The 26,033-nt window shown below is 49.4% G+C and overlaps 1 protein-coding gene across 5 annotated transcripts in view; it reads left to right on the top strand.

The window, feature by feature from the left end:
• Window positions 1-26,033, top strand: part of KCNIP1 (potassium voltage-gated channel interacting protein 1) — a 343,533-nt gene that overhangs the window by 106,631 nt on the left and 210,869 nt on the right. The window contains exon 1 of one of the 5 annotated variants that reach the window (XM_019839082.3): window positions 24,245-24,834. The exons of 3 other annotated variants lie outside the window; for them this stretch is intronic. In XM_019839082.3, the coding sequence (XP_019694641.1) occupies window positions 24,774-24,834 (61 nt within the window). In that variant the 5' untranslated portion in view covers window positions 24,245-24,773. Of the gene's footprint in view, window positions 1-24,244; window positions 24,835-26,033 lie in introns of those variants that run through there. One more of the 5 variants, XM_011285533.3, reaches the window with a different exon arrangement.

The following is a 26,033-nucleotide window of genomic DNA, read 5'->3' as shown; positions in this document are numbered from 1 at the left end:
CTAACACATCACTCCCTACTATGTAGCAAAGAGCCTCAAATTCCTCAGATTCAAGAAGAACAAAAATATTCTGACCACGTCCTACCAGTAATGCTCAACATAAATTACGAAGCACGAAGACAGTTTTGATATGCAAAATATTTTACTATCAATGGCCTTCCCTTGGGCCCACAGACAGGACATTTCCTATATGTTACTTGGACCTATAACTTCCCTCTGGGATTTTATACCTATTGGAAAGTAAATATTTCTTTTTACAAGTCTAAGACAACCATCTGTTTATTTCTTGGGTCGGCTCTTAACTATTTACCTAATAGCCTGGTTTAGAGTCATTAGTGGCTATTGTCATTGTTCAATCATTGAATAAACGTGTTTGAATGCTGCTGTGTGGGCCCTCTTGCAGGCCACTGATGAGCCAGAGATGAATTCAACAGGGCCCTGTCCTCAGAGTTCACTCTTCAGAGATTTGTCAATTAACATTTGCCATCTGGTATGACAAAAACCCCAGTAGTCATACACTCAAGGAGGATGGAAGCAAGTCAACTTGTGGTGGGAGGGGAAGGGAGGGCTTCAGAGAAGAAGCGTCATTGAGCTGGATCTTGGATCTCAGTGCCTCCTGCAGGCTTGGAGTAACAGGTTGAATCCAGGAAGTCAACATACTTCAATGCAGAGGGCGAGTCAGGGGAGCTGCTCAAGATGCAGCCAGAAGGGCAGGAGGGGTTGAACGATGGAACCCTGGAGGTAACAGTTGGAGCTTTATTCAAATAGACTTTCTCAGAGTCATGATCTCTTGATATCTTTTGCGAGTTCCTTGCTTAGTTATTACATAATTGCCCTATAGTTTGGTGGCATGATGGTCAGACACAGGCAAAGGATAGGAGTTCCTTTAGTTTGGCTTTTTCAGTGGACAAGGAAAAGCAACAGCACTCCAGGTCAGAGGACAAGGCTTCCTGGCCTTCCAGTCCTGGGAGGGCACCTGCTGCCGATGTAGGTCCTGATGAGGGTACGGATCCCTCAGGCCTCTAGGATGCTTCCTCTGCTATTCCCACAAGGGTGTCTTACCCCCTGGGCACTCATGATGACCCTGGAGACTCCAAACTCAGCCCACGCCTGGGGGTTTATGCAAGACCATGAGACTCCAAGGTCAATTTTCCACGCTCACCTTCCCAGGAGAACATCTTCCTGTCGAGCCGAGTTTTCCATTGTCAGAACAATTCCAGCATGTCTGAGTTTCTAGGTGAGAATTTTGGCATCTTGGGTTCCTTTTAAATAGGACACACTTGTAAGCTCTAAAGTAAAAAAGGAAAAGGTTCTTGTGAGGTGTTAGCTTTCAAGATTATGGTTCAGCAGGATTTTCAAGGTGCTTTGGGTGAATAAAAATGACACAGACAGCTGAACACTTCCTGCAATGAAACAGCAATATGGATCTGAGCTCCATGCGTGACTCTCGAGGTGGTCAATGGAAAGGAAAGGAAAGAAAAGGGTCAGCAGTATTTTCAGGGCATTTGCCCCCAGATGTTTCAATCCTGTTTCCTTTGGACTTTGAAAAGTGGGATTGCAAGTTACCTGTCAAGGAAACATCAAACCAGAGGAATCCAAATTGTGTGGTGTTGCTATCCAGGGGCAAGTCTTCAAAGAGCGCCCCCCCCCCCCAGTGGTTGCTTAGAAAACTAGGACTTTTTGCCTTGGGGGCGTTTTTGAAGAAGTTGCCAGCTGAAGGTACTGAACAGGAAATGACCTATTGTTTGCCATATGATAAAAGGCTGCTTTTCTAAATAAAACAACAACAGTGATAATAATAATACCAGATAATAATATATATTATAATATATAATATAGTATCACCATCATAATGGCAACCTCAGGGGAGGGGCTGAAGACAATTGGGTGAGAGGTCAGGATGCCTGCCCCAAAGACCCCTCTCACTTTCTGCATAGGACCTGGAAAAGCTTCAGTTGATCAACTCCTTTGAGACTTGAAGATTTCTCCACTTTTAGGAATCTTCACATGAAAACTCAAGCACAGCATGGCATACCCAAGGGCAAAAATAATCTTCAGTCTTTCCTGTCTTACTGCCGTTTCCTGAAGATAATATCTCTTTTTTTGGCCCACTCAGGGCTCTGGAATTTTGGCTGATAGGTCCTTTATGCCTGTGGGACATCTGTCATCAGGAGGGAGCAGCCCGCACGGCTATTTGCACTTTGTTTTCTATTCAACTTCCCAATCATGAGATTGGGAATCTATTAAGCAATTTTTCCTTGACATTCAAACACTGTTTACCTAATGGATGGATCAAAACTTCTTAAAAACTGAAACAATTAGAATTTCTCAAGCTTATAAACATTGGTTACTACATTATTTACCCACATTTTCCAAAATGTTTCATTAAAACCATAAGTTTAATGTGTCAGACCCTCCTAAATGCTTCAAATGCCTAAAAAGTCCGCCAAAATGTACACAGAACATCACCATGACTGAAAAATGTATACTTACCATTACTCTTAAACTGGTTACAAACGATAAAGATTAGGGACATATATTGATTTTTTCATTATTTTTATACTTACCACTTTCTCAGAGCTACTTTCTTTTCTTTTTTTTTTAATTTGTTAAGGTTTATTATTTCTGCTACAGAGAGAGACAGAGCATGAGTGGGGGAGGGGCAGAGAGCGAGGGAGACACAGAATCCAAAGCAGACTCCAGGCTCTGAGCTGTCAGCACAGAGCCTGACACGGGGCTCGACCTCGCGAACCAAATGGTGAGATCATGACCTGAGCCGAAGTCAGTCGCTCAACTGATTGAGCCACCCAGGTGCCCCAACTCAGAGCTACTGTCTTAGAATTAACATGATAGCTTCTAGAATTAGGGCAAACAAAATTTATTTTCTGCTAGGATTACAGATTTATTCCAGAACCAAAAGAAAAGTAATGTTATCTCAGGCCAGCTGTTTAGGGGTTACTGTTTCTTATTTGGGACCCCAGTAAAGGGTCTCCCAACATTATTACACTTACTATTAACGCATTATTAAATATGGCCTCACTAAGAATATGAAAGTCCATGCCTTTCACAGAGACGTCTTGTCTGTGACCAGAAGTTTTTCTCAAAGTGATGTTTCATCTCCCACGAAACCAGGGATCGAAAGTCAGAAGTTTGCTGTCTTCGTGAAGACATGTAGCCAACTCAGCATCCCCTACCACATTATTGTTTCCCTCCTGTTATTGTACATGACTACTCATTTCTATTTTTTCTCCATGACTATTAGATGTATTCAAAAGCCACTCTTTCTTCCTTGCAAGGATAGAAAAAAGTACCTGTGTACTTAATAAACCAACATGTATTTAATAGAAGAAATAATATCACTCATATAGGCAGCTATTTAATATAAAATGGAACTGGATCATGTTCACCATTTTTTTGTACAATTTATATCAACTTTTTCTCCTTGGAGCTTCATTAGGAACTTATAGCCCTTCACAGATTCCATGTGCTTAAATTAATTATAGTTATCAATCTCATTTGATACTCAAATTGTCAGAGCCTGACGAATGGCAGTCTCTACTCTAGCTTTTTTGGTCCTTTCAGAACTACTCTGTGACATTTTGCTTTCTCTGCAAAAAGGAACTTCCTTCCTACCTAAGGCTACCCTCCAAGAGCCCCATTTCTTTCAGTGGAGAGAAGTATTAGAGACAAAATTTGAGCATTAGGGGGCACATGAGAGTTGGTGGTTGGATACAGATGCTGCGGCTGTGGCCACTTTTAGCGACAGAGATGGGAAAACGTTTAAAGTTGAGGAGTTCACGTTAGCGTTTCCAATTTAACTGCAGCATAGCTCAGGTATGTTGTTTGATGTAAAAGTTACTAATATATTTTCTCAGTGACGTGCCAGTGTAACCTCTCATCCAAACTGTAAATTGTACCTCACTTGTCTTTTGTTTCATATTTATAAAATAAATACATATAAAATGCTTAATATTTTTCACTAATCCGTAGTCAGGTGATTAGAGAATGTAGAAGTAAGGTAGAGTTCATTTTAGTGAAGGGTTTACATCTAACCATACCTAAAGGGGCTTATTGGGGCACCTGGGTGGCTTTGTCCATTAAGCACCCGACTCTTGATTTCGGCTCAGGTCATGATCTCGAGGTTCGTGAGACTGAGCCCCACATTGGGCTCTGCACTGACAGTATGGAGTCTTCTTGGGATTCTCTCTCCCTCTCTCTCTGCCCCACTTGTGCTCACATGCACACATGCTCTGTCTCTCTCTCAATAAACAAACAAATAAATAAATAAACTCTATAATAAATGGGCTAATTTATTTGGAATTTATTACCATGACAGAAGGAAATGTTGTTAAGAATAACCCCACCCATATTCCATAATGATAGCTATTTATAGTTTATTTCATAGCAAAAAGGCCCAGTCCATGCCGGGGTTTTTTTTCTGAGTGACCCACAGGGTCACATGTGAAACGCAACTGCCATTGCTTGCTTCTAAGCCCTTCTTTCTAAGTCTTATTCGTGGTTTATGGATATAGTAAAGTGAATTTCTGAATCTCGGTCTTTTATCCACTGCTAAGGCATTTTGCTTCCCGGTGACATGGCTAACAGAATGTTGGCTGCGGTGACAAGGTACGGGGCAATCTATATCTTCCACCAAGCATGATGTATTGACATTCCCTCTAGCAGTGGTGTGTGAGGCCAATTGAGAATATAGAAGATGCTAATGCTCTTAAAAGAGTTGTTAGCAGGAAAAGACACTGTCTGCTTGGAATCCACTCTGGGAAGAAATCTACCATGTAGACCGCACAAGATACTTCCTGAGTAATGCCATTAAGCTTCCTCCGACATTGCTCCATAGACCTGCCATAACTCTGGATGTTTCAGGTCCAGTTTATGTCCTTTCCCCGGAGGCCAAGGAAGTGTCGACTTTCAGCCAAGGATTAGTCAATATTTATTAGCTGGAATAACAACAATAATGACAACAATGGCCAACTTGAATCTCTACTGTGTGTCAAGCACAGCACGAGGCTCTTTCCAGTTATTATATCATTAAATCCTCGTAATAGTCCCATGAAATTTTTACAATTATTTGCTTCATTTTACCTTTGAAGAAACCAAGGATCAGGTAACTGAAGTGATTTCTCAAGGACTCACAGCTGATTAATGGCAGAGCTCAGAACTGGGCATATGTGATGTTGGTGTTTTGAGGAACCATGCCTCCTGCCAAAAGCCATAGCCCCCAGAGATTCTGATGTAATTTGTCTTTGCTGGGGCTTGAGCATTTATATTTTAAAAGTCCACAGAATCCTGACAGAATTATGGAAGATTTTATCTAGTATGCTATGGGAGTCAAACAATGTCCAAGGCCAAGGCTGTCAGAGAGAGAGAAAGAGAGAGAGGGAGAGGGAGGAGAAGGCAAGAGAGAGAGAGCGATTTATTAACTCCAAAATTATAATAACTTCCAAAGCCCTCTCTCACCAATTCCTCCCTCCACCGATACAGCCGTGGTGACATTCACGGCCATGTATTTGGGATACTTATCAGGAGAAGCATTTTGCTACTGCTGTCCCAGTCTCTTTGTCCTGAAAGGTTTTATTTAGTCTTAACAGTATTTCGAGGAAGCAATAACCAGACTCCACATGACCCTTGGAAGTCTTAAGCCTAAATTCTAAGTTGAAAATATCAGATGGGGGAAATAGCTTTTCTTCACTTTTGTTCAGTCTTGTTTCCAAGGATGAATGGGGTCAAAAGTGAGTCTTGTGCCTGAAAATCTGGACAGTGAGAATGTTCATTTGCAGGCTGTTGAGACAGGTGTTTATTTAGAGCTACACTTACCTGTGCCCACCGACCCACCCCAAATTTACAGGTGACTGTGAGGTGGGAGCCAGCTGGGTTGTGGGGGAAATAACCTAGGGTGACCCAAAGGCTGGGGACCTTTTGACTGAAAGGGTGAAAGCCAAAAGCCACTCCAGGAGGAAATGTAACTTTTGTGCTTTCTTGTAACCATCATTGGGCTATTGATCAGATCTGCCTAAGGTAAGCTTTGGAGCCCATTGTAACACTGTCTCTCCTGTATGCTATGGTCCCCCTTGCTTCTCTTTATTTAAAGATATCAAAGTTATTTTTTGGAGTTAGCATGCAACAGAAAAGTACAAATAACTGCAAAACTCTGGAAAAGATCTGTCAATGATGATTTGTGTGGGGCTGCAAGGTTCCGGAGTGATGGTTAGGATGTGTCCGGAATTGGACAGTTCTGGGTGGGATAAACCCCCATTCTTCCCCTTCTTAGCTTTGGCCCCTCAGGTCAGTAAACATATGTCTCTGAGCTTCATTCTCCTCATTTGCAAAAGGATTATAAAAGATACCTCTGTTGTATACAATCTCAGCGTTGCTGGATTCCCAAATAGGTGCATTAATGTTGGTTCATTCGTTCTGTAAATGTTTCTCGAGAGGGTGCATGATGCTGAAGACACAATCCTGAGCCAAGCCCCTATCTGCTCTCTCATTTCAGTCTACCAGGCATGACAGATGGTAATGACAGTGAGAATACCTCACCAAAAAGTGTAACATTATGCCTCTGGGAAATACAATGAGGTAGAGGTAGGTGGTACTAAGACAGCATGAAATGGGGGTTGACCTGCAACCAAAAGGGAGAGCAGCCATTTTCCACCTCATCGCTTTGCTTCCAAGAGAAACAAGACATTCTTAGGCAAGTTCTCTGGTTCCTCCGTGGGATTTAGCCTAATAAGGGCAACAGGAGAGCAGTCACTTCAAGCCATCCCTAGACAGTATCTGCAACATTCTGCCATCACTCCCCTGCCCTGCTGGTCATTTGGATTAACATGGACCCCAACGGGACTGACAAACTCACTCATCTGAGTCTCTCTTCCACAAACACTCACCCCCTCTAGGGCCATCCCCGCTGTCCCTGTAGCCTTTTCAAGGTGAACTCCTGACAAGCATTCTGCATCAGATCCCCAGGGGTTGTGGCAGCAAGATGAGTCACCTCACAAATATAGTACGCTTCCCTAGGGGGCGGCGGTGGGTGGAAGCATTTGTAGAATTCACTCTGCTTTAATAGATCATTTAGAGCATGTCATATATCAGAGAGCGAAAACAAGCCAACAAGCTAACCAGGCATGTGGCCCCTCCTTGAGCCCCAGCTGGTGACTCCCCACCAGCACACCCTCTGCCACACACAAGTCTTAGAGAGGTTGGCATGAACCTGGGTCACAGAGCCTTGCTCAGCCCTCCCTCTTCCTCCAAGGCCAGAGTGCTCATTCTCTCTCTCTCTCTCTCTCTCTCTCTCTCTCTCTCTCTCTCTCTGTCTCCTTGCTGTTTCCCCCTCCCTCTGTCTCTCTGTCCTTCACTCCATCTCTCTGGCTCTTCTCCCTTTCCTGTTTCCTCCATATCTTCCTCCATTTGCAAGTCGCGACCCCATTTCCAGCCATACCCAGCAGGAGTGAGAGCTGATTCTTCGCTCCTCTCAGAACTCTTGGCCTGGGTCTCTGGCCTTGGGCTTAGAGCAGAATCCCATCTTCCTTCTAGCTGCTGGCAATGTTCCCTCCCTCACCAACTCTTCCCCCAAATCCCAAACCCAAGCCCACAGAGCCCAGCTCTGGGCCCAGGGTCTGGACCAAGAAGGTGGCGGATCCCCCTCCCCCCCCCCCCACACACACACATACACACACTCACACACCCCACCTTCAGGGTCATGTAGATTTGCAAGGACTATTCTGGGAACCACCTCCAGGAATCTGCAAAGGAGCTGGGGCAGGTCTGAGTCTCCATAGGACCCACCCCCCGCCTCTCAGGGGCTGAGCCTCTGTTCCCTTCCTGAAGGGGCTGGGGAGGGGGAGCAGCTGAGGAGATGGTCTCAGAGGAAGGTAGGCAGCCTCTAGGCTGCCACTGGGCCTGGTACGTGAAGGGAGAGGGAGCAAGGAGCCCAAGGAGAGAACAGCTGAGCCTGGCCCCAGGACTCACCTTGGTGACCCCAGGCCCAGTGGTCACAGTTTAACTGCAAACTGACTGGACAAGATCCCCTGTATCATTCTTCTAGACTCAACATCATTGTTAAGACTGAAGACCATCCCTGGAAGGAAGAACAGAGCCCTTGGAATTATCAGACCCTGGGCCAGGCTTCATCCTATTTGTCTTCTCATTTACCCTTCCTAAGAAGGTTTGGGCCTGACCCAAACGGATGAGGATGTTGAGTTTCAGAGAGGCTAAGTGACTTGAGCAAGCCCACACAGCTAGAAGTATCAAGGCCTGTCCAGCTCCGGTCTTCCCACTAAATAACTCTGTTCCCTGGCAACAGGGGTTCTGTGGCCCTGACACAACTGGGTATAGGGCAGCGTCACTGCTGTAATGCAGACCCAGAAACTTAATTCAGAACATCAGGCCCCAGCTCATGCCCATTGGCAGAGCAAGGACCCCAGCAGCGTCCTCACCATGCACTTCTGCTGATGCACCTGCCGGCACCTACCCTCCATCTGTCCAGCAGCAGCACCCAGACTATACATCCCAGTTACCACCCAACTGGCGGGGAGGTCAAATATGGGATCTTGCCTCTCCCTCCCAGTTTGAGGATTGGGCATATGGACTCAAGAGTGGTCATTGAATTTTCCTTTCTGAAATTGTGCATTTAGAGCGAAGTAGCCTAGAACAAAAAGTAGTGGCAATGGATTTACCCTGAAGATACCCTGCTCACAAGTTCCCGTTGCCAAGACTTCTGGAACCGGCCAGGTTCCTGGCAGTTCCTGGCAGTTTAGTTGTTAAGCATCTTCTGGGTGTGTGGGTCCTCATACTCTCCTCATAATTTCTTTCTTCAGCTAAAGTTGGCTAGAGTCATTTTCTGTTGCTTGCAACCAAAAATAACTCTAATATACCACTATCCTTCGGTCAATAGACAACCATAGTGTGGTAATCAAGGCTGCTGATGGTCAGGCCTCTCAGCCTGCCCAAACCAGCTTCTTCCTACCTGTGCCTGCTATACTCCAACTGTGCTGCCCCGTATCATGCCTGCCCACTTGTTTTCTATGGTTGTACCATCATATATTGGGCCAGGCCCCTCACCCCTTGCCCCACAGCAAGGATTTTAAAATTGAGATAGAATTCGCTTATTAGTCAGGGTTCTCAAGAGAAACGGGACCAATAGTATAAATGTACTGGTTATTATATGTAACAGTATTATATATATCATATGTATAATAAATAAGACTCCATAGAGAGATTTATTTCAAGAATTGAGTCACATAACTATGGAGGCTGGCAAGCCAGAAATCTGCAGGGCAGGCCAGCAGGCTAGACACCTAAGGAAGGGTTGATGTTGCAGCTCAAGTGGGGAGACAGAATTCTCTCCTCCCCAGGGGATCCTCAGTCTCTTTTAAGCCCTTCACCTGATTAGACAAGGCCCACCTGCATTATGGAACTTAATTCGCTTTACTCAAAGTCTACTGTATTAAATGTTAATTTCATTCTAAAATGCCTTCACAGCAACATCCAGACTGATGTTTGATGAAGCAACTAGGTACCGTGGCCTAGCCAGGTTGGTACCTAAAATTAACCATCAAAATTCACATGCTATAAAATCAACCCATTTAAAATGTACAACCGAGGAGTTTTAGCATATTCACAAAGCCACGAAACCATCACTGCTATCCATTCACAGACCATGGTATCACTTCGGAAAGAAACCCAAGCCCTTCATTCACCCCTCCATCCTCCCTCTCCCAGCTCCTGGAAACCTTCTGTATTTTGCACATGCTTATTCACCCTCCTCCTCCTCCTCTCCCTCTGCCCGCCCTGCAAATTTCTACTCATTGCTCGAAAGCCAGCCATTCTGAAATCTCTTCCTTGACTCCAGCCTCCGTGAGAGACTCCATCCCACTCAAAGCGAGTTAACCGTTCTGTCTTCTGTGATGGCCAGTATACGCTCTCTGTGCCTCCTGGCAGGGCCCTAGACAAAAGATGCTAACTTGTTTCTCTTTCTCACCACACCGGGGAACCTTCAGCTGTGGCTGTGGATTTCAGGAGTTTTTGAATTAGACCCCACATTTTACCCATTTGTGGGTGGGTTTAGCTGTGGGTGTGGGTGTGTTTGTGTGTGTTTCTGAGGTGGAGGTTTGCAAATGCGTCGGATTTTCAGAAGGGTCCCATGAAGTCAGAAGCCATGACATGAGGCAGAACTTCTCAAGGGCGGAGACGAGCTCACTAGTTTCTCTAGGCCTCGTGCCTGGTGCAGACTAGGAGGTTTACTAAACGTGCATGGGTGATGAAGAAATCACATTTCGGAAAAGGTCACTTCGTTCAAGGGTTTTCCTTCATCGTTCTCTGTGAGGCAGTTAAAAAGCAAAACCAAATAACATATGGCTAAGTGTCAGAGGAGGAGGATAGATGTACAAGCATGTACTCATTCATCCATTCATGCATTCATCCACTCCCCATTTATTTTATGCACCTGCAAGGAACCAAGCCCAATGCCCGGTGTTTGGTGCTCAGAGTAGCAAGCAGTCCCTGAGAGAATCAAAGGTCTCTGAATGTGGAAGGAGATGGTAGAACCAATCAGGGAAGGCTTCCTGGAGGAGGGGCAATATGAGCGAAGTCTGGAGTGAGGAATAGGATGCAGATGAACGGAACAGGGGCCTGGGAAGGGTCTCCTGAGGCTAGTGTGATGGAAAGGGCATTCGTGTGAGCAGATGCCAGGCGAGGGCTGGATCACTAGTCCCTGCAGCCCAGGGAGGACTTTTTAAGGCTCCAAGGGGGTGATGGTGCAGAGAAGCCTGCCTGGTGTGCTGCTGCAGCCTGTCTGTAATGAGGTGTGAGTGTCATTACTGAGCTGGAGCACAGGGCAGAGCTGAATGGGTAAAAATACTGACCCTGAGTCTGGCCGGGCACTGAGCAGAAGGAAGATTTCATTAGTGTCGGACAGAGGACGGATGTGTCTGCTCCTGCGGAGGCCTGAGGGCAGGAGGCTGGCCAGGCGGGGAGGGTGACCCCATGGCCCCTAATGGTGATTGAGCAGCCTGGGAGCTACTGGCACTAAAGGAGGGGGAGAGCAGGACCCCATCTTTTACCTTAGCGCTTACCCTGCAAGATGGAGGACAGCTGCCAGAAACTGAGAGAATGTCTCCTCGAGAAAGGAGAAGCCATGCTATAGGAAGTGCTGATTGCACCCCTGTGAGCAGAGAAGGAAGGAGTCTGTCGGGGGCCAACATAACTCGGGCCAGGGCTGAATGGTGGTGTGATGACTGGTGGGGGTGGGGGACACTGACTTTTCTAGTCTCCCTCAGTGCCCTGTGAAGGCTCCAGAGCCACCCCAGTTCTTCCCATCTCCCATCTTCCTCAACCCCGTCTCTTCATCCCTGTCCACTCCCCACCCACCCCCACCCACCCCCCACCCCCCTGCATCCCTGGGCAGTTCTAAGCAGACCACTCTAAAGGAAAGTGTGGTGTTTTTTGGAGCAGCGACTCTGTGCACAGAGCCATGCTTGTTTTGGGGGTTGTTTTGTTTTGTTTTGTTTTGGTTTTTTAAGTAGACTTCATGCCCGGGGTAGAGCCCAATGCAGGGTTGAACTCATGACCCTGAGATCAAGACCTGAGCTGAGATCAAGAGTCAGACACTTAAATGACTGAGTGACCAAGGGGGCCTGGGTTGTTGGCTTTGGAGTTGGTCCCATCAATCCCACTCTTTTCCCCGGACCACTTGAGAAATAGATGGAGAGCTTGGGTGCAGTGAAGGCCCCTCCTATGTTACTGCTGGGAGCTACACTGGAGGGTGGGGCAGAACGTGTAGCCTCAGGAAGTGAACTTGGCCACTGGGTCCCACCCAGAGCAACAGGAGCACTGGAAGGGCCTCCTGCATGCACGGATGGCCTGGGCCATCTGCCACATGCAGGGGGCACGAGCTGACACTCGTAAGCCAGGCATCTGGAGGAAGGGGCTGAGCTACAGGATCGGAGGGCTGGTCACCCATCTCCCAGGGGACCCATCGCCACCCTCCTCACTGAAGCTGGAGGGGAGGCCCGAGGAAGCACCGCTGTTTCTCTCAAACACTTTAGGGTCAATGTTGGCATGCTGACTGCAGAAGGGATTTTCCCTTATGCTTGGCACTTTGCAAGTGTCTTCTAATCAATTCCTCACTGGGACTGTTTGAAGTGGGTGACAGAGGGGGTAGGGAAGTACAAGAGACTGAGGAATGAGGCCTTGCAATGGTGGCCTTGGGCCGGGCCTCTCTTCTCCGCAACCCACGATCCCCTAGTGACCAGCACACCAGGCTCAGCAGAGAGTTGTCAGAATCATCTAAATTAGGAGACATCCAGTGAGCCATGAGCTGTACCGTGTGACTTTGTGTGAGTTGCTTAGTCTTTCTGTTCTTGCTGTTCAGCTGCAAAGTAAAGCCAGCCAAAACAATCTGTGTTCACAGTTGAGAGGCCTCTGAGGCCTCTGAAGATGCATAGGCTATGTCCCTGCCCCAGCGGACAGGTCCACATCTTCCCTCTCCGGCTCCCTGCTTAACATTCTGTCATGGTGACAGGGTGCAAGGGGATGGGGTGACGATAAAGGGGGAGCACAAGGAAGTTGTTTTGTGGAGATGGAGTAGTTTGGTATCCATCCTGACTGTGGTGGTAGTTACAGCAGTCTACACTTGGGATAGAATGGCCCAGGAACACACACACACAGATGAGCACGTGTCACCCCGGGCGATCTGAACAAGGTCTCTGGATTCGACGTCCGTCTCTTGACTTTGATATTACGCCATAGTTATGTAAGAAGCTAACACGAGGCAGGGGCGGGGGGGGGGAACACCAGATGAAGGGGACAGGGTAACTTTCTGTACTATTTTTTCAGTTTCTTGTGAGTCTACACTTTTTTTTTTAAATAAAAAGTGAAAAAATATTCTGCTACGGCCTCTCCTTGCCTTAGCATAAATCCAAACTGTGCCAAGGACAACAGACCCTGTGCGAGCTGACCTCCCTAGAACCTCCTCCGTTGTTCTGCACGGCCTAACCCCACTGCCCTCTCTGTGCTCCCAGCAAACTCCCTCCACGGGGCCTCAGGCCTTCACCTCATGTTCTCTCACCCTAAAACTTAGGTGTGAGTAACTTCTGCCTGTCAGTCACGTTTCAGAAGCAACCCTCTTTCTCAGTGAGGCCTTCTGTCTCAGGTTGACCCCTTCATCTCTCCCACAGGGACCTTCCTGGTGTCTTTACAGTGCCAACCATCAGCAGACATGACCTTATTTGTTTGCTTAACTGCTGTTCACTGTGTCCTGACCTCTCTTCTATGAGAACGGAAGCTACAGAGAGCAGGAAAAATGTCCATCTTAGTCACTGGTGGATCCCCATACCTACAACGGGGATAGGTACTGCAGATCGCTAGTGAATATTTATTAATGGTAGATGGCTGGCTGTCTGGATACACCACACAAGACTGCATTTGAGCCGTAGGTAAAGAAAAAAAAAGTTACTTCGTGCAGAGGTTCTCCACCAGGACTCACACTGTTATTTAAACACATACATATCACCTCCCTGATTACTATAGGCCCAGACTGCTCTCCTGGTCCCCCACCCCTCTATACAGTTCAAATCTCCAGTGCCTTTACTTCTTCATTGCTAAGCTTCCTAATTGCCAGCAAATCTGGCCTATAGCATAACATCTCATTTAAACTTTAGTTTGAATTCCAGGTCAGTACCAACTTCCTCCAGAAATTTGTACTATAAACTTTATTTGATATCACTTCATCTGGAGGGAATTTCAGTAAAGAGGAGTGAGGTCCATTTTGGGCACATTTCCTATGCCCATAATGTCATGCCTCTTAGAGAGTCAAGAGCAAATTTGAATCTGGTTCTGAGGACAACTTTTGGTACTTTAAAATATGCAAGACCCTTTCCAGAGCCCGGAGTTCTAGCCCCAATTCTATTGTTCCCTCCATCCATTTCCCTGAGCAAATCTCTTTCCCTCCCCTGGCCATCTGTAAAGTGGCATATGAAGTCCTTTTTAGCTTTGAGTAACATAACCCTAAAAGAGGGTACAACTCTGGAGAGAATCAGAGTTTTTGAGATGAGGGCACATCCAGATTTAGAGCCTGGGATACAGCCCAAGTCCCTTAGCCACCCCCTTCCCTAGTCATTCAGTTTCCACTGTAGAAAATAGCTGTATCTCCCACCTACCTGAGCTTCCCCTCCTACCTGAGGGCTTGGCTTGGGGTGATCAGAGCTTTGTGTGGCTCTGGTAGTTTGCACAAAGGGCTCCTGAACAAGGCATTCCATTCCCTTCTTTCTGGAATATAAAGAGTAAGTGTCCTTCAGTTTAGCAGACCGGTAAGACATTAGAAGTCACTTCCTAGCTCTGGGCACGATAAAACCCCAAAGCAGGTTGCATACAGAAGCCAGGAAGCTCCCATCCCTGGAGATGTTTTGGGATGACTCAGTTGCTCACTTTAATCATCTGTCACATGGGGACACGTGGTGCCTGGGCCAGCATTCCCCAAAGTCCATCCAACTATAGGTCCCCATAAATGGGACCAACGGTGCATTGCTGCCCTGGCCAGTGAGACACTCCCATGGGAGCAAAATAGACTGTGGCTCTCATGGAGCTGCTTAGGAGATGGTCCCTGAACCTAGTCACGTGTTTACAGTGATGTGTGGCTGCTAAATTCATATTTGTCTTTTAAGACCCAGTTCCAGCATCTCCTGTTTTGAAAAGGCTTGCTTGACTGCCCCGTCCCCCCAGTCTTCTTCCTGCAGGTTGAGTTAGACTTCTCTTCTCGGAGCTGGTGTGGCTTCTCAGCTGATTGCTATAGGCCCATCCCCTAGTCCTCAGATGGACTCTGTACGTCACTGTGTCCCTACAGGACAGGAGCTTCTTAAGGGCCAGGACCGAGCCCACCTCACCTCTCTCTGCATCTCTGCTACCACCCCAGCACAGGTGGGGCAGAGCAAGGGCTCAGCAGTGCTGTCAAATCATTGCAGGGACTGGTTGGGAGCTCATACTTCACAGATGACAGATTTCAGGGACTGGCAATGTAGGAACCAGGAGAAGAGCCCCGGTCTCTTCTGCAGCCTCCCTCGGCCTCCTCTTCCTCGGTAGCCTTGATTCCTAGCAAACTGCATCAGGTCCCCATCACACACCAGGCTCGATGCTCATCTGCATAGCATCCTCCATCCAGAACAGCCCTGAGCTGTGGGCAAGAATACTAATGCAGCATGCAAATGCCAGCTCAGGGAAAGAGAGCCCTGGACTGTCAATTAGTTCCCCCAAGCACCTGCTAGAGCTCCCAATCCCCTCGCTCACTAGGGGCCAGCCGGGGCAAGAAGGAACAACGGACACAGAAGTCATCTTGAAGTGCCACTGTGGTTAAAGCAATGCCTTGCGGCCTCCCGGGAAGGGAGCCTCTATACAGAGGGAGTGGAGGAGGAGGCCAGTGCGGCCTCTCAAGAAGGGGGCTCCTAGGGGCGTTCGGGAGGAGGGATGGTGTTCCTGCTTTTGGAGGTACTGCATTACCCTTCCCTCCACCCTGCCAGCTGCAAGCCAGGCTACCTGGGTGCCAGTGTCAGTGCACATGACCCATGACCCATCGTGGTCCTCTAAGCCAAAACAAAGCTTCCTTGCAGCCCCTCTCTTCTGACCCAGGGCATCCTCAGGGAGGACCGTGAGTGGAAAGCACCCCCTCACCCCTCCTGTTCTTCCTGACACTGCTCTGCTTCCCCCTCCCCCCACTTCTTTCTCTTCCCTCCCCTTTCTTTCCTTCGTGGGTAATAGCATGGGCTTTGAAGACAGACAGAACTGGGTTCAAACTCTGACTCTCCAGCTATCTCCAGTTTTGTGGCCATGGGCAAATCACTTCACCTCTCTGACCTCCAATTTGCTAATGCCTAAAATGGAGGAGAGAGCAGAGACAGAGGTATTTTGAGCACTGTTTTATGGGTAGCTAAGGATTTCAGGCAACTTCCCCTGGTGTGCCTCAAGTGCTACTTGGTTTATTTCTTAAAGTGCCGAACTTAATTTCTATTCCAAAGCCCCACTCTTCTTGGGGACAGAAATGAAATCTCAAGAAACTCACAATACTCCTGTCTCCTCGGCATTGCCTGAATATTCTTCTGGGGGCTTATGAAGCCTTGAGCGGTGGGGTATACTCGACCTCTGCTCTGTAGCCTTTCCAGGCAGGTGGCCTCTGAGACGTCCTGGTTCCTGAGCATTCTGTGGTCCCTCTGCCATCCAGGTCATAGCTGGGGCGCCTGGCCTGCATCTAAGGTTTGCCCACTCTTTGGGGGCATGGTGGGCCATGCCTCTGTTGAGTGTGGGGGAAAGATTCCTTTCCTTGCCAGGCTCAGCTAGGAGAAACAAGTCAGGATCCTTCTCGCAGCAAAGTCACACAGACTAGTGGAGTGGGCACTGTGCTGCATAGAGGACGGGCAGGGCTGGGAGGGCCACTTGGGGTCATGTCCACTCTCCCAGACTCCACTTGGGAAAGGGGAAGGGCCCCCCTGCCCCCCAGATTCCACTGGAGTCTGGGGGCTTCATTGCTGAATGGTGCTTTGCCTGAGGTGGGTCAAGGACAAACCCAATCTCCAAGCCCCATTCTTCTAGGCCTTCTATCAGACCAGAGCCTTTGTAAGTCAAAATCTAAGAAGGTGGCCCCATTGTTTCTGTGTCATATTGCCTCAGGCAGTGAGTGCCACAGGTCTCAAGTGTGGGGCAGGGTCTGTGGTCACAGGAAACAACAGAAGAAACTTCCACTGTTATCTTGTAGTTTTATGTTGCCTCCTTTCTGCAGCTCTGTCCCAGAGTCAGTCCTCAGCATGGAGGCGACCATGACTTTTCTCCCCACTTCCTTCCTCCCTCTCTCCCTGCTCCTGGGTTTTTTTTTTTTTTTTTTTCTTTTCTTCCTCAGGCTCCAATTGTGGCCGCAGCCGCCTAGCTGGGAAGCTGGGAGCCAGCGCTGACAGGTTCAGTGGGCCGTGTAGGGCCAGGGGCGCTCATCGCTGGCATTATTACTAATCATCACACAGCATGGCTGCTGCTCCTTCCCCCCTCCCCTGCTCATTTCCCCTGGGGTCTTCAGTTTGTTGAAGCCACAGAGGGAAAACAGACCCTGTGTGCTTTTCTGCATTCCCATAGGCAGGTGGGTATGGCTGTAGCCCCCAGGCAGTAAGGGTTTGGATGGAAGCTGCAACCACCACAAGCACCGGCCAGAGGGCCAGGACCCACGGGACCTCCCCTTCACGTTTGTCCCTTGGCTCTAAGAAGTCAGACCATACCTGTGAGTCCCCAGTGAATTGTAGCCTCCCAGAGAAACAGTGGTAGAAAAAATAAGTTACAGTAGAGCAGGAGGGCTTGGAGCCAGAAAGGGAGTGTGGGATCTGGAGTCAGACCATCAAGTTCAAAGCCAGCTCTACCACTTCTTGCTGTGTGACTTTGGGCAGGTCACTTAACCTCTCTGTGCTTTGGTTGCATCCTCTATAAAATGGGGGATAATGAGGATACCCACCTTACTGAAATGAGTAATGGGACCAGGAACAAACCGGCACATAGTAAAAACTCCACGGACAGTGGCTACCATTGTTCAGGCAATGGTTATATAATCTAAGGAGACTAAAGGAGGGGAGTGAACATGACAATCTCCAGCACATTTACCCAAGGAGATTATGGATCCATATTCTGCACATACTTTAGAAATTCTGCCCTGATTTCTGTCCTCATTGCCCCAGCCACTTCAGTGTCACACAACTCTGGCAATGGCAACTGTCCAGGGTCACCCCGCCCCATCTCAGTCCTACTCTGCCCCTGACTCTACCCTCCACTACCTCCAGCCCTGTGCCTTTCTCCACCCTGCTTCCACTCTGACCTGTGCCCTCATACCCTGATCTAGGCCCCTGACCTTGCTGAGTCCAAACACTTGCTTTTCCCAGGACTTTTGGTGGGAGCCAACCTGGCCAGAGTCATAGGCTGTTTTTCTCAGCAGCAGAGCTAGAGTAGTCATTCCCACTCATTCTTGGTGAAGTCTGGGGTGTTATCGTGAGTTGCTTATCTGCCCTTTGCCCTCTTAGACTGTGAGTCCCCCAAGCAAGTGAGCATAAACTTCTGCAGCCCCAGAGATCAGCTCAGGGTGTGATGGAACAGGAGGCACTCACTAACTTGTGACTGAATGAACAAGTGAGTGAGTGAATGCAGTTTAGTGAGGAGATTAACAAAGACCAGCACTCATTTAATCCTTACAACAGCCTTTAGAAATAGGTGCAATTATTTACACCCATTTTACAGATGTTGACACTGAAGTTCAGACAAGTTTAAGTCAGGCAGCTAAGAAATGACTGTATAAAATCCCTTAGAATCTTTCCCCCTGTAGTGCGGAGTTTCTTAACTAGGCGTCCACGGATGTGCTTCATGTGGGAGAGTTGTAAACTCCATAAAATTTTATGCAAGGTGTGAGTGTATGTGTACCCATGCATGGCTACTTTGGGGGAGAAGGTTCACAGGTTTCCTTGGATATTTAAATGTTTATTTGAACATATTTAAATCTACCTCCCTCTCCACCCTTCCTCCTTCTACCCAGCCTTCCATATACCCGCAGAAAGCCTTCTGATCAATTTCACGAAGTACTTACCTTGTGCCTGGCCTAAGGAGGGCACCCATGACTTCTCAGGACACATTATGTATGTTGCTTTAGATAATTGAAAGCCAACATGCTCTGGAATGTCCTCCCCCCTCGTTGGATCTGGGTAACTTGGAAGTGCTTTGCTGCCAGTGTCTGGGCTGCGTGGGTGGCTGCACTCTGTCTGAACTCATTTCAGCCCCTGGTAGAGAGACTGTTCCAGCACTGGAGCATGAAGGGGGAACCCTTGGGGCAGCGCAGCCATCAGGACATCAAAGACAGAGCCTGTGACCTGGCTTCCAAGAATGAGTTTTGCTCCCTGAAAGGTCACACTCAACCTTGACAGATAAGGTCATTGTCGATGCATTAAGGATGTGGCCTCAGAGAGACAATTCCCCAGCCCAGGTCCTACTCCAAGATCTTTTCCTCCTGGGAAAGGGGGTGAAGAAGTTGTTTACAAAAAATACTAGAAGGGGAAACTGAGGAATGGAGTTAGCATTTTCTGGGCCAGGACTGTTCTAGGCGAGAGACCCCCTGCCAGGCACGTTTGTAATCATGATCACTTTCAGCCTCACCCTGCAACTGAGGCTGGCGGAATTATTCTGCTTGCAGATTGCTGAAACTGAAGCTCTCCCAGGTCAAATAACTTGCTTGAGGTCACCCAACAAACCCAGCATTTGCAACCTGATCTCCTTGACTTGAAAGCTGTATCTAACTCCCTGCCTTCTGAGGTTCTATACTCAGTTGTGACATAACTTTGTAGTTTGCAAAAGGTTCATCCTACTGGCTTTGAGCATCCCCTCCCCACCCCACCTCATCCCAAACTCATCTGTCCCCTCCTCCTGGCCAGTCTGGTCACAGTTTGTAATGGTAAGAGGATCTGATAGCCTCTGGTCCTACCCTGCCAACTCCCTGAAGGCAGAGACTCCTGCCTCTTTTTGTTCATTATTTAGAATGGTGCCTAGCAGGTGGATCATGCTTAATAAGTATTTGTTGATTGAATGAATAATTAAATAAGGCCCAGAGCAAATAATAATAAAGGACATTTGTGACTGCTTTGCAGGGGAACAAAGTATTTTCCCTTTACTTTATCTGACCCAATCCTCACACCACCCTTGAAAGGACTTTGTTCGTGTTTCAGAGAGAAGTAGCCCAGGCCCAGAGGTACATTTGGTAAGAGAAGTGGGACTTGATCCCAGGGCTAAATGATGGTACCCTTTCCCCTATCCTGCTGATCTCAGCGTGAGTGTTTGCAGAACACTTGGGATGTCCTGGGTCTGGGCGAGCCATGGTGGATGGGGGCAGGGTAGAGGGGTGCCTGCTTTGCTTTCTAAAAACTCAGGATCTATTTGAGGAGGCCAGACTTATGCATGCAGAACATTTGGGAAATGGTACAAGACAGCAGCTAGCATAGTGCTGAATTGCACATAATCAGGTGCCAACCACATTCCCTTCCTTAACTAATCTGAGTCTTTTAATACCAGATGGGGACCCTGAGAATAGACTTCCTATGAAACAGATGAAGAGCAAAGATGGAAGCCAAGGGGAAGGGCTGTGGCTGACTCATTTCTATACCCCTCTAACCCAGCACGATACCTGGCCCACAGCAACAGTGACAGTGGCAGTCTGCCCTCCGTAACTGGCCACACTGTGTGCTGGGCACCTACCAAGGGCCTTACATCACCTCCAAGCCCTCACAGCAGCACTATAAGGTAGGTACTAATGTAATCCACAGAAGGTGAAAGTAGGGTGCAGAGAAGGTACTCCTCAGGCTCCAGGTCACACAGTTAAAAAGCAGCAAAATCAAGACTTGAACCCCCATCTAGCAGCACCACCAGATCCACGCTCTTAATCTGACACTGCTGCTTCCACGGGTGGTGGGAACTTACTGAATTTCCCAGCCGGCAAGGATGGAAAGAAACAGGGGTGAGTGAGCACATGACAGTGGGGGGAGGGAACATGGCTTGTGTGTTACACAGACAAGCAGGGGCATGCTTTCAAAAGGATCCCTGCAGGTCTCTGACCATTTCACCCCTTCTTCCCTGAACAGCCTTCCAGGAATACCCTAAGGAGTGCTACACGGGTGCTTATGTCAGAGGAAAGGGAAGGCCTTGCCTCCAGAGCTTTCTGAGGGCATGGACAGGCGCCGTGGGTGTGTATTACTCAGCTCGGGCTGCTATTACACAATGGCACAGACTGGGAGGCTTAAACAACAGAAATGTATCTTTTCACAGTTCTGGAGACTGGAAGTCCAAGATCAAGGTGCCAGCAGGGTGGGTGTCTGGTGAGAGCTCTCCCCTTGGGTTACAGATGGCTGCCTTCTGCTCCCTGTGTGCTCACAAGGCCTTGCCTTAGTCATGTGTGCAGGGGTTGGGGGAACTCTCTGATGTCTGTTCTTATAAGACATTACGGACACTAATCCCCTAGGATCAAGACCCCACCCTTGTGACCTCATTTAGCCTTAATTAGGTCCCATCTCCAAATACAACCACACTCAGGGTTAGGGCTTCAACATATGCATTTTGAGGAGACACAGACATTCAGCCCATAAGAGCGTGGATGAGGGAGGGGTAAGACCTGGACATAGGGCATGAATCAGGTCACCTTCAAGAGTAGAAGGAGCCACAGCCAGTGAAGCCCCAGCTGGACAGGGCTGGCAAGATGGCCTCGGTGAGTACATGTTGGGGACAGCAGGACAAACTGCCCACGTGGTACTCTGCTCTCTGTGGCGAGTCTCCAAGAGGCAGGAGCGGGTCTGCTGCCTTCTCTCTCTTCTCCCTCACACTTGACGTGCATTCTTCCCTGGACGCATTCTTTGTGAGCCTTTCCTGGGCAATGTCTGCCGCATCATACAGTGCATGTGTGTGTCCATTTATCTATAGATAATGCTTACCACACAGGGCATCACCAGGAATAAGTGAGCTATTGTGCGTGTAAATATCTGGTACATGGTTGACATATGAATGAATAAATATTTGTTGAATAAATGAATCTTTACTTAGGGGAGTGTGCTTCTTCCTTTGAAGAGCTAGGACGACCTGGTAATCACCAGTTTTTACGTAATAATTGGTTCGCTGAGCAAAGAAAATTCATTCATTCATTCATTCATTCATTCACTCAGCACAGATTGACTGCACCCCTGTTAGAAATGAGGGGTTAAGTAGACAGTGAGGAGCTAAATCAGTAGTGGTCCCTGCTCCCAAGGTACTCTCCGTGCAGAGGGAGACACAGACAGGAAAGGCACAATGAGAACCAAGGAAATGAGTTTTCTGATGGGCACAAAGGCCCGAGTGCCGCAGGAACCCCTGAGGCAAGCACCAGTTCAGGGCCAGGAAGGTATTCCTGGAGCAAGTGATACTTGAATTAGATGGTCCAGGATGTGAGGGGTGAAAGGGGTGAGGGACATCCTAGGCAGCAGGAATAGCACGTGCAAAGGCCCTGAAGCACAACCCTAGAGGGCACCAGTGAGGTTCTGTGTGGCTGGGGCCCCGCAGGGAGCACCAGAGAGCAAGGTGATTGGGAGATGAAGTCAGGTCACAAAAGGGCCTCATAATGCATGCTCCTCAGTTTGGAGTTTATCTTGGTGGCTTGACTTTATTCTCATGGCTCAGAGGCAGCCAGTCGGAAACTCCTCCAGGGGTACTTTACTATCTCTGATCTGTAAAATGGAGCAATTCATCTCCACTCTGCCTCTTCATACAGTCACAGGGAAGAAGAAGAAATGCAAGAGTAGCATCCTAGTCTTCTGTAAACTCTCAAGTGCTGGTTCTCGTCTGCAGGTAGTGTAGAGATGAGCAGGTGCCTGAGGGTCCAGGGGCACTAGAAGGCTGCACCACCCTCTCCCTGGCAGAGCTCTCTCCTCTGTTCCTTGAGTCCTGGCCATCCTGATGGGTCCTCTCCTGACCCGTGGCTTCAACCCCACCCCCACCCCCACCCTTCTTCTCCAGCAGGGAGCACAGGCAGGAGGCAGGGGGCCAGCCTCTACCAATCCTATTCATCAGCCAGGACTCTAGGCCTCATGGACACAGACAGATAAACCCTGGCACTTACAAAAGCTGAAGCTTTGAATCTGGTGGGACCCAGAAGAGATCTCCCCAGCTCAGGGGCCCCCAGCATCCCCACCTGCCAACAAGAGGTAGTAACAGAGCCCTGCACCCCAAGTTCTAATCCCATATTCTGGCTAAGTCACTTCAGGCAAATCCTTTACTCTTGGTAAACCTCAGTTTCTTGCTACAGTAATGATTAGACATGACCTGTCTAACTTCACAGGGCATGGGATGGTGTGTGTTATACACAGCACAGGGGACTGCAAATGACAGGGACAGATGTTATTAAGTACACCTTCCCTGTTGCACAGAATATGACATGTGTTTGGATCTGAGAAAGAATTAAGCGCTGAATAGGTAAAGAAAATTACTCAGGGTCCCTGGCCAAGACTCAGGCCACCTTTGTCCCTGAAGGGGCAGCTAATGGGCTGGAATGACAGGAAATAGCTCCTGAGGCACCCTCTATCCTTGAGGTATGACTATATGCCTGTGCAGCTTTGAGCCTGCATAAATGTGGGTAATCGTGATGCCATTTTGCATTGCTGTGTGCACGTCTCTGTGCCTCTGTGGTCGTGTGTCTGGATCTTGTGTGGGGTCCTGAGGATGCACCTGAGGGTATTATGGGCTGAGTGAGTCTGTGTGTATAACACAGTAATGTCAAAGTGGGACTTGTGGGACTGTGCCCATAGTTTTGTGTAAGTATGTGTGTTTTGGTGAGGCCATGTGTTGCGGGACCCTGTGATGTGCAAGCATAGTGTGTGGTGGAAACTGAGGCGGCTCCTGCATGGAACGAGGGTGCCTTCTCCTCAGGCTTCCAGGGAGCAGACTGCATTTCAGCACCACAGAGAGCTGAGGAGAACCCACAAGAGTGAACCCACACTTTGCCCTTTTGCATGAGACACAGATAGCCGTTGCGGTTCTGCGTGGTCTGGAGGGAAAACTCACAGCAGGGAGACTGTTTCTTAAATTCAGCCTTTACCCCCACAGCACTAACTCTCAGCCTGCCCTGTAGCTGATGGCTAAGAAATTATTGGGGGAGGGGGACGCAGGAGGATGTAGAAGGATGAAGGAGGGACAGAAAGAGGGGAGAAACGAAAAAGAAAAGTCAAGGCCCACAGGGGCTCCTCTGCCCCTCTCCCCCAATTTTCCATCAGTAGAGGGTGGCCCTGGCCAGGAGCAGGAGGGTCCCTTCCTCCCATGACAACCCAATTGGATGTATGTTTTTCATCTCTCCCTGGGTGGGGCAGACTTTCTCCCCATCCCGCGAATTCAGGTGGTGGGTTAAATAAGATTTCCCTTGAAGTCAAATGAAATAGCGGATCACACGCAGAAACACACACACACACGCGCGCGCGCACACACACACACACAGGCACACGTTCTCTCGGGGAGCAATCTGCGGCCGCCCCCTGAACCCCACCCATCAGCCAGGTGCCTACCTCGGTCTGCGCGCCCAGGGGTGCAGCCCCGGAGGGGCGCACGGCCCCGCAGGTGCGGGCGTGCAGGGCGGTGGGCAGCGACGCGGGCAGCGGGCACCCCTCGTGGGCCCGGCCCCCCGCCCCGCCCCTCCGGGGTTACCCGCCGGCCACTCCGCGCGCCCCAGACTCGCCCGGAGCGCGGGCAGGCGGGCGGGCGCGCGGCTCCGCTCCGCGCGGTCCCTGGCTCTGTTCATTCATGATTGGTACCCGGCCCCCCGAGAGCCAGCCCGAGCGCCGGGAGGGGAGCGGAGCGTGCGGCAGCAGGGGCGGGCGAGCGCCTCCCGCACCGCACGCGCCGCTGGCTCGGGAGCCTCGGCCGGCGGGCGCGCCGCCCCGTGTCCGGCACCGAGCAGGCTGCGGGGCAGCGTCCTCGGCCGGTGGCGCGCGAAGCGGCCCGGCCCGGTTCCGAAGGCTCGCGGGGAGCCGCTGGCCCGGTGAGTCAGTGCATGTGTGGGGCTGAAGAAGGAAAGAAAAGGCTCCCAGCGCCCCAGCCCCACGCTCGCTGAATACCAAGCTGCAGGCGAGCTGCTGGGTGCTTTTTTTTTTTTTTTTTTTTTTCCTCCTCCAATTCAGAGTAGAGGAGCCACACTGATTTCTTTGCAGGGGAGGGGAGGGGCCGGGCAAGGGGTCCCAAGTCGCACACAAGTCTTCGCTGCCATGGGGGCCGTCATGGGCACCTTCTCGTCTCTGCAAACCAAACAAAGGCGACCTTCTAAAGGTAAGCCACCTCCTTCTTCCTTTTGTTCCCCTGGCTGGGTTTGGGGGTGCTCCGTGCTGAGCTGGGGTGTGCCCCCTGCCTTCCTTGGCCTGGGCCCTCCTCTCCATCACGAGCGAGGGCAGGTTCTTGTATCCGAAGGAGTCAGAAACCTGGCGGGAGGTTTGGTGTGAATATCGTGAACACGCACAAGGAGCCAGAGTGGGCACTGGCCCCAGAGGCGGGGGAGATCCCCTGTAGGGCACTGGGTGCCAGGACACTCCTCCTGGAAATCTCTGGGAACAGAAGGAAGAGTCAGATTCACAGGTGGGGGGTGACTGGATTGTCTGGTTGGAATGTTGGGAAGCCCTTCCTGTTCCCATGACTGCTGGCGATTGTGCAACTGTGGGCACCCAGCAGGGGTGCTCACACATGCACACACTCCTCCTGGTAGTAGTGCTGGTGCAGACCTAGGAGTCCCTCATCCGGAGACAGTGCTCTGTGCACCCACCCCAATAAACCTCTGCAAGCCAAAAGGAATCAGCTGCTGCCAGGTGGTGAAACTCCCAGGGCTCATGTCCTGGTGGCTGGGGGAGTCACTAGGAGCCAGGGTGTCACGCAAGGGTGCTGCCATGCTCTGGGAACCACCGGGGGGGCTGAAGGCACCGATGAGGTGTGATGGAGCAGTGAACCTATGTCAGGGATTAGAAACTGTGAGTCCCTGCAGTCCCTCCTTCCTGGACCCTGTTCCATAGCTGCCTTTCCCCAGCTGAGACATGCCCAGTCTCCCCCGCCGGTGGGACAGGAGTCGAATGGGTCCATGTGAAGTTGGGGCAAACATATCTTGCACCACGGGAGACTACGCAGGCCTCCTATCCAGCAGTTAGAAAGTTGGTTGTTGGAATGAAGAGACAGGATGCAGTTAGGAAGAAAGAAAATGATGGGTTTTGTGTTCTTTCGTTTAATGCTCAAATCCTCTTGTGAGTGGCAGAAGGGTTTCAAGTAAACTGACACTTAAACCTTCAAGTTCTACCATTGGAGCTCAGGTTCTGGCTATAGGTGGGGGTCATAGCTCCCAATCCTTAATGCTGGTTAGTGATTCGAATTGTATTAAGGTAAGGCTGGACCCCAGGGTGCTCAATGATCTGCTCTTAGGACTTGGTTGGTCTCCCCTGACTCGTTAGGCAGGTCTGTATCCCAGAGTTCCTCATATGTAACCTGCC

Source organism: Felis catus, chromosome A1 (genome assembly GCF_018350175.1).
Source record: "Felis catus isolate Fca126 chromosome A1, F.catus_Fca126_mat1.0, whole genome shotgun sequence".
Taxonomy (NCBI): Eukaryota; Metazoa; Chordata; class Mammalia; order Carnivora; family Felidae; genus Felis; species Felis catus.
The sequence above is the reverse complement of the archived record's forward strand: the minus strand, read 5'-3'. Positions and strand labels throughout refer to the sequence as shown.